This window comes from Rhea americana, unplaced genomic scaffold (genome assembly GCF_003343005.1).
Source record: "Rhea americana isolate MKP2758 unplaced genomic scaffold, rheAme1 scaffold_11, whole genome shotgun sequence".
In the NCBI taxonomy this organism is placed as follows: domain Eukaryota; kingdom Metazoa; phylum Chordata; class Aves; order Rheiformes; family Rheidae; genus Rhea; species Rhea americana.
Genome location: NW_028185150.1, coordinates 5,928,077 through 5,949,086, shown reverse-complemented (window position 1 = coordinate 5,949,086; position 21,010 = coordinate 5,928,077). Strand labels below are relative to the sequence as shown.

Sequence of the window (21,010 nt, the reverse complement as noted above, 5' to 3'; positions counted from 1 at the left end):
GTTGAATAGTTAATTCAAGTGCTGGGCATCTCCTAMAGGATATGACCTTGGGGTCATATAATTGTAACAGTAATTTATTTAGTTGAGGAGATGAATGTGTTCTCAATTAGCTTGGCAGGCGCTATAATAACACAAGTGGGATTTATATTTGCTTATGTCACTCTGCTGTAAGGATAAAGTTATTGGATCTGTTTGTCTGTATTTAGTCCCTCAGTTCATGATTCTTCACAGCAAAGATCTGAAGGTTTGTTCATCCTGATTAATAGGTGTCCAATCCTCATGCTGCAGATACTGGCATAATCACTGAGGGACCTGAGGGACATGCACACAGCAGTAATGCTCTCAAAAGATCCACTTAAATCTTTCTTATGCTGGTTTTTCCCCTGTTTTGGATTCTCAAATTTACCCTAAAAATTGATGCTTAACCTAGGATTAGTCCAGCACTGAGGCTCTTGGAGGTTTATCACAGCTATGTTATTCTGCGAGGATTTTTTTCCCCACTGCTTTAATCTGCTGTCACTATCAGACAGGAAAGAAGTAATTCATTTGACTATGCTCTACCTCAACTYTGCTGCAATCCTCTGATCTAAACTTCTTAATATATTTCTTCTAATTTTCAGATGTTGACACATTTTCACCGTTCACTGGTCAGGGTACATGTCAAAGAATGTATAATACCTGTAATCTACCTACCCCACACACCAGCATGTGATTTATGAAAACTTGCAGTCTARAGTTGTCCATTATCAGCAACTGCTATTACAGCTGAAGTGACCACTAGGATTTTGAAGAAATAGCTGCACAAAAGAGGTGTCTAGGGGAAAAAAAGGGCCATTAAAAAATGGCAAAGAGGGCTTCAGATTCATCTGTCTTTAGAAAGCAGAGAGTGAGTCTGGAAAGAGCTCACAGTGACCAAGGCCAGGAGCCAAGTAGGCATGACTTTCTGGGCTCTGCCAGGAGAGGTCTCTGCAGGACTCACTACTGCAGAAGGTGCAGAACAGACCCCCTTGGTATGGTCCCAGCTTTTCCTTCTCTCTTATACCAGAGGGAAAAAGCTCAACATGCTCATGATACATGTTCCCAACAAACTCTGTCTTTCGCTTGTAGGCAGTTTCATCACATCCTATCATTTATACAAATTAGAGGCAGGTGAAGATATTCTTTAGTGTTAGTGTTTAGAAATAGACTAATCAAGTTGTTAAGATAGGCTGGCTGCATCGCTTTGCTTCATTTCTAATAAATAAAATTCACATGCTCTGAGAAATAGCTAGTGAAATAAAAGAAGCACATCTTTCTAGGGTTCTCATTTGTAATATTTCCTAATTATAGAGGACACTTAAACTAGTACTTTAATCTCTCATACTTACACACATGTCTAAATTCTTTATTGAGCAGAGCTGGACTTCATTCAGCCTCTGTAAAGAGGAATTTTTGACTGCCTTTTTTGCTTCGTCATGCAAATAATACCCTGAAACCTGTCTGATCTGTTCCCACTACTTCCCTGCTCATGGCCTGATGCTCAGCAAGCACACAGCAGTCCTACAAGGCAGGATGCAATTTGGGGGTCATAGAGACTAGCATTTTATGAGAGTTGGGCGGTCACTGAATCTCTTCAATCACAAACTTGGACTTCACCTTCTAAAATCCAATTGCATCTTTTTTTATGTGCCACTGAGAACACTTAAGAACTCCTGTAAGAACTAGCATCAACATTTCTGGTTCCCCAGTACGATTACATTATGCTGAAGTCTGTCCCTGTTCAGCATAGCTCTAGAGTGCATACCCTGGAAAGCTACAAACTTCGTGTGAAATAGAACAGCTGACCTTCAAATTATGCAAGCAACTTATTTGCATTTAATATTAATAATAGTTTGTAATCAGTGACAGGAGTGCAATTTTGCGTATACASCTCATTTTGTAGCCAGTGTCATTTTACAAAATTTATTTAAGGAAATGATATTTTCAAATGAAGCTTTTTTCTTTTTTTTTTTTTTTTTTTTTTCGTTTTAAAGCACAAAGTTGTGCTGCTCTCTCTGCAGAGGCTTTGGAGAAAAGACAATGAAACGAAAGAGCTGTTTAGTTCCCTTCAGTCTCAAGCTCCCTATCAACTAGTAGAATTGATGGGAAGAAAAACCCAATATGAAATTTTATAAGCATAACAGAAAATATTTAGTAGAACTAAATGATGCATTTTCCATTTACTATCTAGAATTTTGAAGGAAACTGATAGCAACAGTAAATGAGTAACTTTGATCAGGATGCTTATGCAGGTGTCCAAAAATGGATTTTAGTGACTGTAGACACTGAGCCTTGGAAATTGACAAGATTTGCAAATGGGTTAAAACATACTTTTTTTTTTTTTTTTTTTTTTTTTTTTTTTTTGAATTTTTTTTTTTTTTTTTTTTTTTTTTTTTTTTTTTTTTTTTTTTTTTAACTGAATCATTTGAAGACGGATTCTTATGTAGGTTATGAGACCAGTTTTAAAGCAAGTGCTGTAATACTGTACAGAAGCGGTCTTAAAAACATAGTCTATAGTATAAATTTTGCAGTGATTGCTGTAATGTTTTGAGTGATTGCTTTATGTAGACATTTTCAGTCTATCAAGCTCAACCTTAATTTACCTATTGTAGTGATGAATCCTGTAGTACCTATTCAGATCCGGTGTAAATGGGCAGAGTTTCACCGACTTCCAGGAAACTGCTTCTACTAACGGCAAGTCTGATCATGGTTCGATAACGGTAACAGCAACTCTCTATAAAATCTGATCTGTACTCCATATGTAATAGAGCACATTTATTCTACGGGAAGCTCCATATTTTCACTGGGTGGTGGAGAGACTGGGAGAGACAGAAAGAAAAAAGAACTGTCTGCAACAATGTAGTCTGGCCCATCTGACATGGTGTCAGGTCCCCCAACTCTCCTTCAAGCTCCTCTCCTTTCCCCCACTCAACCTTGGAGGAAGAAGTAGGAGATGAACACTAAGGTGTTTCCCCCACTTCCGCATTTCTGTGGCTTGCTCTCCAAGTTTGGTCAACCCTTGGCTACACACAGAGTCTTTGTGGAGAACATCTGCACACTAGCAGCTCTGCCCTAAACCTAGGTTTCCCCCACAGTGGTAACAGAATGCTTTACCTACTTTTTGCTCTCTGTCCTCTCCCCAAGAAATCCTCTAAGCAAGAAATGGTGTAAAGGCGTAATTTGTATTCTAGTTGTGGTATTCAGGCAATTACAAGGCAAGTGTCACTTGGTTTGGTTGTTTTCTTTTTCTTTTTTTTTTCCATGCTCCATTTTTTGCATTTGCAACAATTCTGCTAATCATTAAAAGAACTGTCCTCTGGGATTGCAGATAACTACAGGGTCAGAAGGGCAGAGCAGCAAAGAATTGGTGGCATAAATAAAGTGTTTCATGGTGATGTTGAAGCATGCATTGAAAAGAATTCTTCAGGACTAGATTTCTCTTGATGCATGTAATGCCTATTAGCATTAATGACACGTAGGCACACGTATTTCATACGAAAAAATAAGTACCTTTGTGTCCAGATGGATGGTCAATAATCATCTGCAGCAATCTTCATGCTCTGTGCTTTAAATGTAGACCTCAAGTTTCCCCTAGACAAAGCAAGTTGTGCCTTTTGGTAGAAATAAACACCTTTCATCTATACCGTACGACGTACATGAGATAGAGTAATTCAGGATGGCAGCCTCGCTGAAATGAAAGTGTCACAGGTTATACCACTACATTTTTAATAAAATTCTCTTACCTTGATCAATCTATGCCCTTTAATTTAAAGCTGAGATTAATTCTCCAAGACATATTATGGTACTGTATTAATACTTGAAATCATCTTATAAATGCTTGCTTTCATATTTGGCATAACTATTGTACCACTATAGAAACTGCTTCTATTGACCTTTAGATTAAAAATATGTTGGATTATCATGATTGACACATTTAAAATGACTCATTCTTGCCAAACACAGCATAACAACTTTTTAACATTCCCTTTTCTTTACAACTGCCTCCAATTTCATTATATGAAATATGGCTATATTATACACCACCTCTCATTGCCTAACATGCTTTCTTCAGAGTTCAAGAAGATTTACATTTGGAGCTAAATGTTTCAGTGATTGCTCTGTTGGATTTCATTATACCAGTGTAGTTAATCAAAGCAAGTCTGGCCTTGCAACCATGATTCATTGTATGGTTTTTTGAACTTAGTCATTTATACTGAATGAATATACACATTATCACCAGAGTACCAGATTTTCTAAAACAGCCTGCATGACACTGTACTGTAATGCCTTAGTAAACTGCTTATGCCATGTGAGCACTGCAGCTGCTTTCTTAATTTTCTTTCTTTTTCTTAAGGAATTCATTGAAAGTCATCCTCTTTGCTGGGAGGAAAGATGGAGTCAGTGGGAGAATAGTCAGTGCAAAGGAAGTGGTATTCTCTCTGCTATTTCACTGTATATGGAAATATTTCAGATCTGCACACTTTGTCTATGCAGCTGGGTGGTCTGCACAACAGTCATTAAAAAGAAATCCTCAAATAAGTACAATATGCTCATGTCTGGCTGAGGTTTACCCAACCATACACTTTAGAGTGGATTTCAGTTATGGGCAAGAGAATCACTATTTCTGGTATGGTTGAGAAAAGATTTTATGTTTTTTATTTCTTTCCTCTGGACAATCTAAATTASTGTGCTTTTGCCACTATTATTGAGAGGGTGAATTCCTTTAACCTCCAGGAGCCCATGTCAGTAAAGACTTGAGGTAATAGCATGTGTTAGTCATCTTCTTAATTAAACATTTTGCAGAGTCTTATGCAGGATCTCTAACATGCTGGCAAAGTTGAATTAAAGTCTCAGCAATATCTTTTAAATGCTATAAAGCATCAAACAGAGGTATTTAGTTGCCTACAGATGAAAATGTGTGTTTAGTTAGATTTCCTAAATGCCTAAATAAGTTAGATATTTAATTCCCACTGAAATCAAATGACAGTACTTCAAGTACCTCTGCAAATCAAGATGCTTGTATTCCTATCTACACCAGACTTCTGAAACGTGTTTATATCAGTATTTGCTACTATCACACCTTTATTCTTTGTCCAGAATAAAACTAAATTAACACTCACRGATTTTTAGCATAGTGGACAGGAAAGCTGCATCAGTAAAACAAGTTTTGATCAGTCCACAGACACAGCTCAGGCACAGCTGACCGAGGTGTCTCTGTCTTCCCCATCTCTGCCTGTGCACAGCTGCTGCCTACGGGATTCTCTGTGGACCTCCACATTCCCACCAAAGAGAGAACAGCCTAGCTATTAGGTGTGAGTGGCTGTTGATAGACTGTTTGCATGAGAAGCCAATCCACRAAAAGAGAAGAGGACAACTGGGGCTGTCTGGTTTGGATAAATTACTTGGGAAAAGTATGTGCTGCAGGAAGGAATATCTAATCTTGGTGTGCAATTTTGAATGTGTTATTGTTCTATGAAAATATGCAGCAGTTTCTGAGCTAGATTATAGTCATTTTGCACCTAATAAGTAAATGGTTATAAATTGGTTAGATCCAGTTATGGAGCATTTCCTTGGTTAGGAGGATCCTCCACTCATTTAAGGCCCCCGTAACAGCTTCTCTGGCCCGGCTCCTTTTAGCCTTTGTCATAAAAGTATATTGCAAAATGAAAAGTGATTTCTGCCTTCTCAGACACCCCTGAGGACAATGGTTAGCCAGCACAGCATGGAACAAAATCAATTTTGAGGAATCTATTGGATATTTGTTGCTACTGTCATCAGTCTAGTTTGTAACTGCCCAGGAACTATTTTTCATCTTAACAAAAGGTAGCCAAGAGCATCAAACAACTACGAAAGTGGGAGAAGGACAAACAGCATGCAGATATCTGCCACTGGGATTGTCTCCGTGGCCTCAGTGTCACTTGTCTGCCCTCCCAACAGCATTCTGTTAATTCATTCCCCCGTCTAAAAATGGGATTGTATTTTGTGTTGGCACATGATAATCCCAATCTCCTTTTTTGTTTATTTTCTACAGACATTTAAATGATTGTGTTGTCCTGGCAGAAATGGTCACAGAACACAYGCTCCCCTATCACATGCAGGGCTATTCACTTAAACCAAATGTCATATTCGCATGTGTAAATATTTCTTCCAGAAGTATACGTCTGTTGTTCCAATATGTGAATAGAAAGAATACTTTGTGACTTATCTGGCTCATCACAGCTAACCAGCCCAACTGAGATGTCAAATGTTTGCAGATAACAGTTCTGGATTAATCTATATGGTTGCATTTTTAAAATAATTTCAAATAACAAATGAATCTGAAAAAACTATGATCTGTTTGCAGATATTCTGTTTGCAAAAAGAAGGCAATATGTCTGATGAAATATTCATTGTGAATTATTCACCAGTTTCAGACCACAGTAAGTGTTAAGATAAGAGATTTGTAAACTCATCAAGCATTCAACAAAATTTACCAAGCCTACTACATTTTTTCGGTCATGACATTTCTCCCTATGAAAATATATTCATGAGTTTGAAAGATTCCACACACTTTACATTACTTTCTGAATTAAGAATTATTCAGTAGTTAAGACAAGTCTCTATTACCAATAGATCTGTACTCTCCTGGTTTTTTGCTTCACTTCAGAAACTTGCTATAGTGTTACACATGCCTTAATATCCAAGTTTCTTCCCAAWACTAATCACTCCAACAACAAAAGAGATAAGAGATTCATTTTTCTACTATTTAGTAAGCTAAAGTAAGTAGAAGGCAATATTACATGAGTATTAATTTTGCTGAAGTACAYTTTGAAATGCTCAAGGCAATTGAGCCTTTTGTGTGTGTGTATGCAAAGCAATTCTAAGGCACGAGTAGAAATTTTCTTAATTGTACTAAACTCTAGTTAGGAGATATACACAGCACTCAAAGAGGGGATTTGCTTGGGGGAAAACTTTATCCAAGTTGCTATGGCTTAAATACATAAAGATAGCTGGGAACTTTTCTACAAATAAGAATATAATGGTGTACAGGCTCAAAGAGAATCCTTACTGCAAATAAGGCAAGTGCATTGTAATAAGCAGGAATATCTCTTTTTGCTGATTTTTTAATATCTGTATAGTGGAATATAGAATTGTTGACATTTCAGATCTAAAACAGCACCCAATTAGGTTTCTCTCTACAACAGAAGTTTCACTACAAGAAGCTTGGTTACATAATTTTCTAAGCTCTTTATAGGAAGCGATTGTAGTTTATGATAGGCTAGAAAAGGGCTTATGGGGGCTTAAATACAATTTTCTTTATGTAAAAAGCCCCAAAAAGATCCCTTTAAAGACTGCTTCTTTAATAAGAAATTYTGCACAGGAAGGAATATTGATAGCAAATATAGCATGAATTCAACTGAATAATAATATTACCCATTTTTGGAAAACACACAAAGAACTGCATTCTGTTTGTCCTCAGATATTAGCAAACAGTAAATACTTCAGAATATAAAAATACATTTTTAAAAGCAATTCATAGTGAACAAACACAATTTTAAAGAAAGAAAAAGTTCCTTAGAAACGTGATAGAGAAAATCTACACATTAAAAGAAGGCAGAGAAAAATCCATCTAAATTTTTTTTGAAGGATGCAGCTAGTTTTTGCTTTCGTGTATCCTCCCCCCCGCACACACACTCAGAACAGCAAGTGGGGATAGAAGAAGGAGGCTTATGAGGCTTATTCACTATGTTGAGAATTTTGCTATTGCCTTCACTGGAGTCTCTTGAAGATGTTCTAACATTTTCCTGGCAATGTCAATAGCATTTTCATGTCTGGGAACGTTCCCAGCTGTGCTTGAATTTACTTGCATAGATGTAGGCTACATTCCCACTTACATCCAGGGCTTCTAATTGGTGAAAAAGCATCTTCTCTAGCTGTCCTAGTTGCATACTTCAGTGCCATCCACAGTGTTTCCAGGCACTTGAGCATATAACGCTCTCCAGAGTGGATTGGTCTCTTACTCTTCCTTGAAATCAGACATGTATTTGCTTCATTATTATTATCCATAAAAAACAAGTATTGCCTATGTGTATAAAGCTGAGGTAGGGTGAGTTACCTTTACCCTGTTACACCTTCCAAGATTTTGCTACTTGCTTCACGATCAGAAAAAAAAGCTTCATGAATCAAATTGAGGTATTTAGAAATAAGCATCCAAAAATGTTCTTTATTTATTCATTTTGGATTAAAAGTACATGTACAGTATCTGGATAATGAGATTCATTTTCACCAAGGCTGTCAAATGGTAATTTGAAGAACACGTTATTTTAAGACAAAATAAAAACCCAACATTTTCAGCCCTACCTGTATTCTGTGCCTTGCCACATGAAGAGGTGAGCACCTTGGAATCTGCTTCAGGATATTACTAACCTCACCTCCTTTCATCGGTCATATTTCAGTGTATTACAAACTATTTGGTTTTACAACTGCCTGAGGATCAAAGTAAACAGGCAAATGCTCTTAAAATGAACAGAAGTTTTAAGAGTGAAGCTAGACTCCTCTCTAACCCAAGTAGAACTAAGCCATATTCATGCTATAGGCTCCACGATGTGGTAAGTCTCTTGATTGCTACTTACACAAACAAAGTTGTCAAGCTTCTTGTGAACTTAAAGGCCACATTAAAGAAGTCTGATTAATGCAGTGGATAGGACTATAGCAAGTCTGCTCAAGCAGACCAGCTTGAGCGAGGAAATGGTAAAAAGAGGCAAAGCGCTCTCTCTGGCCTTTGGAAGAAAGGGGGATTTCTAGAGCTGTGAAGCCTTGCTTGGAGGCTTAGGGGCAACACTCTGGAAAGACCAAAAATGAGCTGCTTTGTTAAGCTTGAATGAATCAGTATGAAGGTCCGAGAAGACAGGCTCCGGGCTGTGGTATGGCAGAGGGGGAGGCAGTAAATTTAGTGCAAGGACAGCGGTTGGGCTGCCAGGGCTCAGCTGCTTGGCCACAAGTGGGGTCTTCCTCGGGGTGGCCTTACAGATGACATGCTCTGCTGCAGAAAGCCTCTTATGAGCACGGTTACTGTGAGTCAAAGGGACAATTCATCTGCTTTAATAATCAGCACCTCYGTAAATCCTCTCTTAAAATGGGCCGAGGGATAGAGGGAATAAAGGATGCCAGAGAAAGAATAAATGGAGAAGCCAGAGAAGAAATTGTTCCACGCAATTATTCACTTTGGTTATTTTATCAGAACAATCATAACAAAACAAAATATCATAAAACCCACTTATATATAATTCTGTATGGGTTAGCTTTATTTGTTTCTCATAGAAATAATCAGTGCTGTGTTATTTTTATTAGTTTATTATTATTATTTCATTTTTCCAGGAAAAACACATTTATTTTGTCTGACCCAGGGGAGAATATGCTTAGAGCTAAGCTATTTTAACAATGTGTAGCCCTTTCTGCTATATTCAGCTGCTCTGCTGATATTAATGTAAGTACGTAAACCACAGAAGGATTATAGTAGAATGCAAAAAAAGTTTTCTTGGCTGACACTAAAGATTTTCACAGTYACAACAAATTCAGCTTGCAGACTTTCATAACAACAAATCAGTCCTTTTAAGTGCAATATTTAGAACAAAAAGTAAAAAGTATACCCCATAAATTTCTTAACTCTAATAAAACATAAAAGAGAAGGATGAAAAAAACCCTCACACCTCATTGTAGGCATCATCAAACTGGTTTTAATTTCTATTTATTTATTTTTCTCCAAATATCTTGGRACCTCTGCATCATTACCTTCAGTGAACATCTTTAGTAAACAGGGAATTTAAGTTGCAGTTGCTGACCTGATTGGACCACATGTCACTTTGATTATTTAAATGAGAAAAGATTTTTACAGTAAAATATGCTGGAATGCTTTGCAAAAGAAAATTAAGGAGAAAAATGTATTTATTGTACTTGTTTTCTTCCTAATATATCAGTTTTAAAACATATTGGAGACTGTAGAGAAAAAAAAACACTTTCTTGTCAATGTGCCTTTGAACATTCAAAGTTAATCACTTCCATTGCATAAAGAATTAGTTTTTCCTTATGATGAAGAATTTTCTGAGGTTAATTTGAAAAGGGCGCTTGARCTAGGGCCTGCCACATAGTACCTCAAGATATACCACACACGATCTTGAATGATTAATCAGTTGGTCTGCTGTTAGTCTAGGATGAGGCCATTAGTGATACCTACAGACAAGACTGGTACTTTCTGTTTTGTTGGCAGTTCTATAGCATCAGAYCAGTCTTGTGGTTGGTTAGAAGGCACACAAATGGTTAAGTGGATGAAATTTGTAATAACCACAGGAATTTGAATATTCTCCCTTAGTGTAATAACAAATAAAATGGGGGCTTTTTAAGAAAAAAAGCCATGCATGCTTTAGGTAAAGGAACAAATTAGGCTATTGAGTATCAGTTGTTATACAAAGTATATGATTTCTTTATGTTTCTATATATGGGAATGCGCTCTGGATTAGGACTGATTTAATCTGTGCCCTGTCAAACAGCAAGCCAGTGGCAGAGCAAAAAGGGAGTTGGGATCTTTGGTCTACTATTCCCACCCATTTCAACTACTGGATATACCTATTATCTAGTTCATTATGTGATGCATTTTATAGCCTTACATAATGCAGAATGAAGTCATAACCTATAAAATTCCAATATGTTAGTAAGTGACATGATATTACATTTCCAACTTGAGTTTTCTAATGGAAATTACATTACTTTTATTTTATCAAATTGCCCTACAATCCGGATTAGACAATCCTTTAGAAGTGAAGTTTTAGGGTCAAATTTTCCAAAATGGGAGTTTGAGAACCACATGAACAATACACACTGCTTTTCCCATAGACATTTGGCTGTGCAATAGGTGCTTGCAGTTTTAGTAGCACAGACATGGACAATCAGATGTCATGTGCTGACTCTGAGCCCCCAGCGTGAAACTCTGAACACCCAAGCATTATTAAGTGTACTCCGTGTGTGTGGATATAAAACTAAGTTTCATAATGAATCACTTGTGCTTTCTCTTGGGCTGATTCTCTAGAGTGGTTTGGGTAAGCTCTATCAYTGAAGTAGAGTAAATCTAAATAATGTTAACAAATCCGAATGCCAGTTTTTTACACCAATTTTGCTCATCTAAAATGGCACAAGAGCCAGAGTGAATATTAGTGTAATTAGGCCCTGTATATTAAGCATTCTTTCTCAGGGAGTTTTACAGCATTAATTAATTCTCATCATCCTGCTGTGTGTAGCTAAAAATTTTATTATCCCCATTTTATAGATGGATAAAATTAGTCACACAAAGGTTAAGTGATTTGTGCAAGGCCATGTAACAACTCTGCAGCAGAGCTGAGAACAGAATTAGGAGTCATAACCTCTGTTACCTTGGGCTAATGATGAGTCCACATRCCACGTGTTACACTTTCATAGCTGACATACTCAGACAGGGACTGACTGTAAATTAAGTAGTTAAGAGATTCTTTATGTATCTCTTCATATTGTATATATCATAAAGAGATTCAGGCGTAACTGTGTGTAATCTGACAAAATGCTGGAACTTGGTCTGGTGTAGAGAACTAGCCTTGCCTTGCAAAAGCAGGAAGAAGTGGATCTTTAGGTCTTTAGGCTGATACTTTTCATTTGGTGGCATGCATGGTTGGCCCAATTGCATGGGCAAAGTGAACTCCATACTAAATGCTCAGTTTATCCCAAAGCATGTTGAAAGTGTTCATTCGCCAGAGCTGGGGAAAAATAAATCAATTGGATTAGCAGAGTAAAAACAGTTTCCTTGAGAGCATTTGAAATTAAGTTCTTCTTTACAGCTTTGAGTAACCTAATGTCCTATGAATGCTGAAAAAGAAGAGTTATTGCAAGGTCCACAGCAAGAAGCCTTTCCAAATCTCTGAAAGACTGAAAATAGCCAAGAAAATCTTCCACTGCTGCAACACGTTATTTCCTGCAGTTGTCAGCACTGCTGGAGCGAACAACATTCTCTGGCTATCTCTACTATATAATTCAGCAGCATTTGTACAGCTTTGGGATATAGGTTACACTTCTCATTGCTCCTGCTTGTCACAGAATAAAAAATGGGCCTCTGTTAAATGACATGGCCCTGACTGGGCTTGTGGTTGCAGGGTGGGAAAGCCATGACATTCAAGGCATTCATTTACGAAGAAGAGAAATTATGTTTGTCAGGTTCAGATAAAGCTTATTGTTTCAACCTTGGGAGAACTGGCGTGATACAGATCCCTAATAACTTGGAAATTTAAAATAAAACAAAAAGCAAAAGCAATAAAAACAGGAAGTAAAATTTCCCCACTTATAGTATTTAAAATTAATCACATGTAGAGCTGGCTGAATTGCCAATTTCAARTAATGTGCCGGATTGTTCCATTTAGGCAGTTATTAGTCAGAAATCAATGATACATATTTTTCTAGTTTATATTCTGGCTGCACCCAAAGAAGCAAATCAAGATAAGGACACAGTGATCATTTTTCATTTTTCTAATGTATATTGTGCTAAGCAGAGTGAAAAGACACAGGAAGCCCACTCCCTGTCTAGTCTAAAAAATGTAGTTAAAAAAAAGAGAAACTAAATGGGAAAAGTAGTATCTCATTAGTTCCATTTCCTCCATTTTAAAAAATTCATTTATTGTCATTTTTATTAGAGTAATGAGGGTAAGGAGAAAATAGCAGAAGAAGATGAAGAAGCAGGGGAAAATTAATTAGGAAGGAAAGAGGTCACCAGAGTGGTTGTGTGTGGTAAGAAAACTGAAAGGCAAAGACAGAATGGGAGCTGGAGCTTGGCTTGGCATGCAGAAAGCCAGCTGAAGCTGGGGAAGGAAGTATCTGAAAGCATGTGTGGAAACAGGCTCCCCTCTAAAATTTGTAAAGGATAGGGGCTCTCAGATGTTTTAATCTTTCTTTTGATGTAATTTGTCCCAGTGACCAACAGCCCGAAATTTATAGCACCAAGTAGCAACATAGGATGGAGTGACAGAACCTCCAAATTAGTTCTGGTGCTGATATTTTTGTTCTGCTGGTTAAAAGCTACTTTGACTCTTCTAGTCTGTACATCTGCTCCCAAATAGCCTGTTGCTATTATTTTTAACAGAGATATTCCGTTGTTAAAGTGATTTTATTTTGTTAAGTCAATTTGGTCAAAAATGCAGAAGGGGACGAGGGAGGCTGGTGGGAAGGGTGGGATGCATTTAACGTACTGATGCGAGGCCTGTAAGATCTGAGATAAAGCACCACCATCACCTTCCCATTCCTTTGCATTACCAGCCATTACTGAACGACATGGTGCAGAAAGGCTGTTAAAGAAGACTAATGCCTGTACTGCTGGTGTAATGAAGAATTGGGGTTTAGGTACAGGAAACCACAGCTTCAACAGAAGGAGCTGAAAAGATATAGATAAGATTAGTGACATATGTAAAGGCACAGATAATGTGTGACAGCATCTGCCCAGCTGAATAGGCTGAAGCCAGCAGTAATAGGAAGCCCATGTTCTCCCTAATCCTCCTAGATAAGCTGTTCCATCCAGAATTATCAGACAACAATCTTCAGGGTATCAGGCCGAAAATGAAGTTTCAGACTGCTTTGATTCCTCATCCATAAATGAGAAAGTGCCTGAAGGATCTTTATTTATTCTCGCTCCCTCCGAAACACTCTTCAAAAAGTGCCAATATACTAGCAACAGATACATAAAGCCTCGCTTACTTTGATTGACAGAACATGATATAAAGCAACTCTCACTTGACATTTCAGTTTCATAAGGCTCTGAGCAAGTGTATGTGTGGGGAGGACTTCAAAACTTCACAAGAAAATAAAGGGATCTATGCAAACTTTCAGGGAATATTTTCTGAACAGAATATAACTCCTTCCTTGTTTCAAATTCCTATTTGACAAGTTGAGCAGGTGATGAATAATTTCAGTGTATCATTTCAGCCCTGTGTTTATTAAATGTTTGCAATATTTGTACTGTTGACTTTTGTAGCTTTACAAAATAATTGATACGTTTTTCCCTGTGAACTGTATTTAATTAGAAGTAAAGAAGTGCTTTAAAACAATCTTCCAAAATATGAATGAGTGTGGAAAGGCATATAGGTTCAAATTTTCCTTCAAATTAACTAAAAAGATCAAAAAAAGTGTAAAAGGACTTCTAGAGTTTTATATTTCTTATCTTAACCATTCAAGCAAGGAGTGAAGGCAGGACACTACTGGCACCTGTAGCATAACTATCTGCTATGACTAGTGTAATTGTGCTAAGAGAAATCAGGTTGAGCAGTGATTGTGCCRACTATTTGCACTAACTGTGCCCTTGTTAGCACTTATGCTTTAATGCATTTTTTTATTCTCACACATGATTTGCCTTGAGCTTCCAAGGACACGGGCAGTACAAATTGGCACATATCGGTTCTTATCAATTGCAGAATTTTCTGATCACAAATCCCCCCACTGCATTTTTCAGTCTTTAGCAGCATTGAGGGTATTAAACCAAACAGGTGTATGTCTTGGCAACTCATTGTTCTACCATATGATTTAACAGAATAAGAAAGCACAATAATGATTTGTCTTTACCATAATAAATATTCGCATAGACAGACTGACTCCTCAATAGCAAGAGGAGAAGCTCTGTGGATTTGCCTTTTTGGGGGAAGGAAATTCCTTTAATGAATCTATAACCCTCAACCATCTACGAAGGGATGCACCTGCTCCTCCTAATGAAGAACACTTTTCATCTCTGAAGGAAAGAATAAACTGTGTATAAGTTTCTCAAGGAGAAGAACAAAACTATGATCAAAGGCAACCGGCAGGCTTCCTACTTTTTATTTACAATAGACAACCAACATAATTAATTAAAGTAGGACCAGTAGAAGAACATTAGAAAAGGGAAAATAGTTCTGATTATTAATGATCATGAAACTTTTTGAAGAGGGTGGGAGATGAAGCATTCCTATATTTCTTTTCTCTTGTTCCTTTCCATCCACAAAAAAGCTGCAAGTTAGCTACCTCCAAACCAAAACAAAAGCTGCTTGGAACTGTTAATCAAATGTCCAAAAAAGCTAATTTTTATGTTACTAGTATTTCAGAATCCCAGCTATGTGATAAAATGATTACTATTAGAATAAAGTCATTTGATAAGTGTTCGAGGTTGTAACACTTTGCAGGCTTTGCTTATGGCACTAAATTGCCCAGTGCTAAGGCAAGATTTTTTACTTCCTTTCATTCCTGCCTGCCCCTGTTGATGTAACAAAAATAAACTGACTGAAATGGCATGTACTGTATATTCTTCTGGTTAAGTTAAGTGAAGTTGAAGAAGCTTCCTTTTTTAAAACTAACCATCAAAATAGTTATATCTTCTAATTCTTACATTGTCAGAAGTTAAATAGAGATTTTGAGAGTATAGAGTATGTTCTTATTTGGCTTTTGATTCATTTTTTCATTTGTTTCCAGTGTTTTGTATTTCCCTCCTTTCTTTCTTTCTTTTCTTTTCTTTTCTTTTTTTTTTTTTNCTTTTTTCTTCCTTCTCTTAGCATGACTGTAAAGAATTTCAGTTTTACCTAGTGGTTAACAGATGCTTAAGGATGGTAGCAGGTCATTATCAAATCAGTTACGAAAATATGCACAAAACCCAGCACCCATATCTCTGAGTGAAGGGATGGGGTTAACAGTGACCTCTAAAGCAAAGAATCCTGAGGAAGAATTTGGGCTTTGGGGGATGAAGCTCAGCTAAAGCAGAGTTGGAAAATAAAAGAGGAAAATGTGATTAAACACGGGTTTAAAGACATGTAAGTTCAGAAATGGATATTTAGTCTTCACGTGAAGACATAATGTGCCTTTTTTTGTCTTTCCTTCTTTCCTGTTTTTGACTACTGGACCACGCACAATTTCTGCAACTTCCTAAAGCAGAGAAGCTAGAAAACAGACCCGTGGCCAGCTTTCAGAGGCTTACCACAATATTTTGTAGAAAAAAAGCAATGTCATTTTGTTCTTGGCYCCTTAAGTAAAAGTGTAGGAAAACTCTCATGTTTCTGGGCTTCAGTTTGCTAAAAAGACAGTCACAAGCAAAATAAATGAATATTAACAGTATTAAGCATCACTGTTGAGCTCTGCAGCACAGTAACCGGTGACCAGTATCCTCTRTTCTGTTTGGAGTAATAGGACAAACTGGGTCCTTGGCTGCAAGTCCCAATGAGAATTATCCTCATTTACCCAAGGGTGAAATTTGAGTCATGCTACATATCTTTAACCATTTTATCAACCCAGAGTGCTGACTTGAACAGATGCTGACCTTTGTAATCCACAGGTGGCAGCATTTCTGAGTGGACTAAAGACTAGCCTGTAGGCATTGCCTGAAAGTTTTTCTCAGCTGGAAATGATTCTGTGTACATTGGTACATTGCAGCTACATATTTGTCCACTGGTATGGACAAATGCCTCCAGGAACTGTATTTATTTTTAAGTGACCACTATTCCTCAGTTGCGCATTAGAATGGCTTTGACTGACAGAGCAAAGCCCAGCACAGTTAGATGATGTTTTCTGGGCATCAGAGAGTCCCCACACTTGCGGTATGTGAATGGGGTTATGCATGTGAGAGAGGGCATGGCAGAAAAAAAAAAAGAGATTGAAAGGAAAACATGCTAGAAAGGGTAAACCCTGTTGACCTTAAATAGCAACACCAATAATATTATTCTGGGGACAAACAGGACCGCAGACTGACTGAGAAAGGATTAAGAAAGCTCTTGGCTTTCTCARAGCCATAGGGCAAGGCCATTTCTCTCTGTCAAGTAGGCAGATAGGAAGAGGATGTGAAAGCTCATAAATGTCCACCTGCTTGTACTGCCAAAAGTTAGTAATTTAACTGATGTCTCCAGTGACTTGTGAATTGTGCAAAATGTTTATTTTCTCTGGAAGTGCTGACATAGTAGCAGAACTGGTATTCCAAAGACAAAAAAATGAAAAAACAAAACAAAACAAAACAAAAAGGAGCTCCTGAAAAGAGCTAAAGAGTTAAAATCATTTGAAATGGCACACAAAGTGCTCCCACAGTTTTAAAATGTTAATCAGTTTTGAAAGTGTAAGTCATCCCCCGCTGATAAAGAAAATGAACACAGGAACAGAGGAAAAACTGGAGTTTCTGAATTAAGAATCTGTGTGGCTTTTCATCAACACTTGGTAGGCAATCCAAATACTCAAGCCTGTTATCCAGCAGCCTGGCGTACAACTCTGCATTTTACATTATACACACATTCAGAGCCAGGATGCCTACCTGTGTTTCTTCAGGAGCCATTTTCATCATGCATGTAGTGGGACGACAGAAGAGAGCACCGAGACATTTGGAGGGAAGCCTTGCTGAAAGTGGTTGAACTCACTGATTCCTTTTATTGCCAGTTACTGAGATTTTAAAATAGATATTCCCAGGGGGGCTATCACCTACTTGGCAGCCTTTGCTCTGGCTGCTTTAACCCAAACAGAATAAGAGTGTAGGAAAACGGGAAGTTGCCACTACTCTGTGGGAATTGGGGGGGGGAGAAATCCTGGCTCCTGGTCCTCTCACAGATGCTCCAGTGCAGCTGAAAGAGAGGGCCCTTTAGGTTATGTGCTCCCTAAATGATGGCAGCTTTTTCTTGTAATACAGATGTGAAGAGAGGCTTTGCTGCTATTTTGTGAGAGACACTTTTCTTTTTTTTTTCTTTTTTTTTTTCAGATCAACTTTGTCTTATTAATGCTCATTTCCGGGACTTACTTTGGTAAGGTGCTGTGTGGGGACTGAGGAGAACTGATGCTGCAGGAACCAAGCTGATGGCAACCCCATTTGGGGGAAAGTCCTCACTGTAAGAAGAGCTTGGCATAGCTTTTGCTGTTGATTAGCTATTAAAACAGAGACAGGCTGTGGAAAATAATCAGTAAAGATCTAGCAGATTTTTCTTTTAGTGCTGTCAAGAAGATGCCTTAACAACCTTACATAAAGACTAACATACACAAAACAGACTTTTTGTCATTTTAAACTGACATTTGCCTTCTGTTTGCTTGTTTTAAATATGTTGCATTTTATAAATTCAGGACTTGTAAGCTCAGAGCAGGATGCTTCTCATGGTCCCAAGCAAAAAATCTCTGATTTTAACATCCTATTATGCATGGATGAAAAGCTAAGCTAATAACCAATTTTCACCCTCACATCACAGGCATCTCTGACAAGATTAAAAGTGATTGTCTTTAATGGATGTTTACTAACATTAGCCCAAAGTGGACAAATGGGCAAGTGAAGAAGCAAAGTATGATCTTGCATGAGACCTAGGTAATTTTGGCAGTGCATGTTAGAAAATACACAGCATACAAAAGAGGGGAAAAGACATAGGCAGAGAACACGTCATGTTAATACCATACAAAATCAGCTGAGCAAAAAGCTATCAAGGAAATTCTTAACTGATTTAAAAATAAGCACTAGGTTCCAAGGTGTTGGTGAATATCACACAGTCTTTATCTCTTGAGCTCAAGCTGGATACATTGCCATAGTACAAATTATATTGCATATGCAATGAATTTGTAACCAATATCCAGTAGCTCTATCTCTTCTTCCAGTAACAGGTTAATATGAGCTAAGATACAGGAGTTTGTTTGTCTACTTAAAATGAAAAAATGTAACTACCATTTTCCATCTTGACAAATGTAATCCTTGCAGGAGGTATGAGTGGAAACTGAAACACTGCAGGAAGTGGTATGGCCAATCTTGTAAACAATTCTTTGTTCAACATCTTACAGCAATTTTGGGTGTGCTATCTTTTAGCTGAGAGAAAATATACATGTAGTTGTGGTCATTAAAGACAGTACGGAACTTCCCAAGAAGATTTTTGTGACCGTCAGTATCACAGCTAAATTGCAGCCTGGGTATCAAGGTCTACCTAAACTTCCCCGTGTGATTTGCCTGATGTTATTCTCTGCTTCCTGTTCTCTCCTTGATGGTTGTCTAGTGCAGCTCTGTGTAGCTTAATAATTATCACATTGTGTCCTCTATTATATATGGTTGTATTTCAGTGGAGAAATTAAAGATTAATAATATCCCTTCATGTTTTTTTTTCCAGAAGTGTTGTGCACTTTAGAAGCCCACTGAGATTTCTGAATGAATGAGGCTGTAAAAATTCAACTTTCTCTTACTGATTATCATTACTGGCAACATGAAACTGTTGTTTACATAAAAAGCAAGGCTAAAAACTCTGAATAAGAGAAAAGATACCACAGAAGTCCCCTGGTAATTAGCAATGACTGCAGCTAAGATTTAAGAGTAGGGTTATCACATGAATTGATATGGGCATTACCAGACACTATGCAAATTGTGATATATCTCCTAGTGGTAGAATAGGTAACAAGATCAATTGCTCATTTCAACTGAAGAGGCAAGAGAGGTCTAGCAAAAAAATAATAATAATAAAATTGAAAGATAGTGAATATTGCCTGACTAGTGCTGAGTCTATAGCAGAGTACAAGATGCCGCTGCAATTTGTGTCAATACAGTTAAGCTAGATTTAAATTAGCTCTGATTTTGATGGCAGTTTAGCTGCAGTCATGTGAACTTTCAACTGATCCAGGCATTTACCAGATTCATTTGTCTGCGGCTTGCACCTTGCACTAAACTGCAGATAGGCACACCAGCATTACTTGTGCCCTAGCAGGCTTATTCAAAGCAGGACTCTGTGTTTCTGCAAAAGCTGCAGTCACACCTGTCGCACGACAGTTTTTGCCTGTGTTTAAGTGGTACGAACCATCTGGGAAACTAACCTACGTGGCTTGCTGAGGATGCCCAATTTGTTAAAGCATCTTCCCAGAACAAGGGCCATCGTAACGGATCTTCAGTTATGAGTGATCCCACAGGGTCCCAGGTAGTCAATGATGACTGAATAACTTCAGAAGGCTCTAATTCACGCCAAAACCAGTCTGACTCCTGCCAGTCCCAAAATCACAGCAGTGCAAATGTGGATTAAAGCCACATTTGTCCCACTCTTCACTGCATCTCAGATGGACAAAGGGCTTAAACAGCAATTGTATAGCCACAAGTAATTGTTAATTAGGCAAAGACACTTCTTAAATCATTTAGAAATTGGAATTAAATCTACAAGGAAAATATTTTAAGGTTAGAACACTGTAGCTGAGAACAGAAATCTCAAAGTCTAGGAAGAGCTAAAATTTGACAGCAACCTTAAACACCTTTTTCGCTTGTTTATTTATCCTACTACTGAAGGAAGAATCATTTCTCAGGGAATAAAATACACTTATTTATAACACTGTATGTAATCAGTTCAATCTATCCCCTACCCATAGCAACAACAAAACTTCTACTCAGAACACTGAACAGGAATACATTAAAAACATGACATCAGCCCTTCAGAGGTTTTCAATTATTAGTTTTCTTGCATTGCACAAAGGTACAAGCTGTCATTGTAATGGCTTTTAAAAATGCAGAGTATGAGATAGATGTGTTTCCTCTACAGACAGCCTTTAAGCGAAACCATTGCAAAATTTTAACCCCCTCCCCCCCCCTTTTTTTTTTTAATCTGCTGGCTTCTTTGATAACTTACAACTACTACATAAGCCAATAATCAGAATAAGTTTATGTAGATGGAAACCATAACAATGAAAGGCAACAAAGTCCACAGAGCAGGATGCAGACCTTCAGGGTACTCCATTTCTTTTCCAGGCTATGCCATTAACTCCTCGTGTGGCCACAGGCAGGTTGTTCTGTTTGGCTACTGCTAGTTCCCTGCTATGCAAAATAGTAACAACTCTACTTATCCATGCTCCAAATAAACTCAGATTTTCTTGTTATAAACTTAGATTAGTTTTGAAGTTCAATACTGAAATTCATAAGATGTCATAATAATAAATATTACTGTTAATTAGGTTCTTTTTTTTAGATCTTAAGTGTATAAAGACTTATATTATACAAGTTTATTTCAGTTAATAGTAAAGCCAA

The 21,010-nt window shown here is 37.5% G+C and overlaps 1 protein-coding gene across 1 annotated transcript in view; it reads left to right on the top strand.

Moving 5' to 3' along the window:
• The first annotated feature begins 8,601 nt into the window (after positions 1-8,601).
• The window catches only part of TLE4 (TLE family member 4, transcriptional corepressor), a 133,689-nt gene continuing 121,280 nt past the window's right edge, over positions 8,602-21,010 (top strand). The window contains exon 1 of the mRNA XM_085312255.1: positions 8,602-8,606. Within this exon, the coding sequence (XP_085168381.1) occupies positions 8,602-8,606 (5 nt within the window). The remainder of the gene's footprint in view (positions 8,607-21,010) is intronic.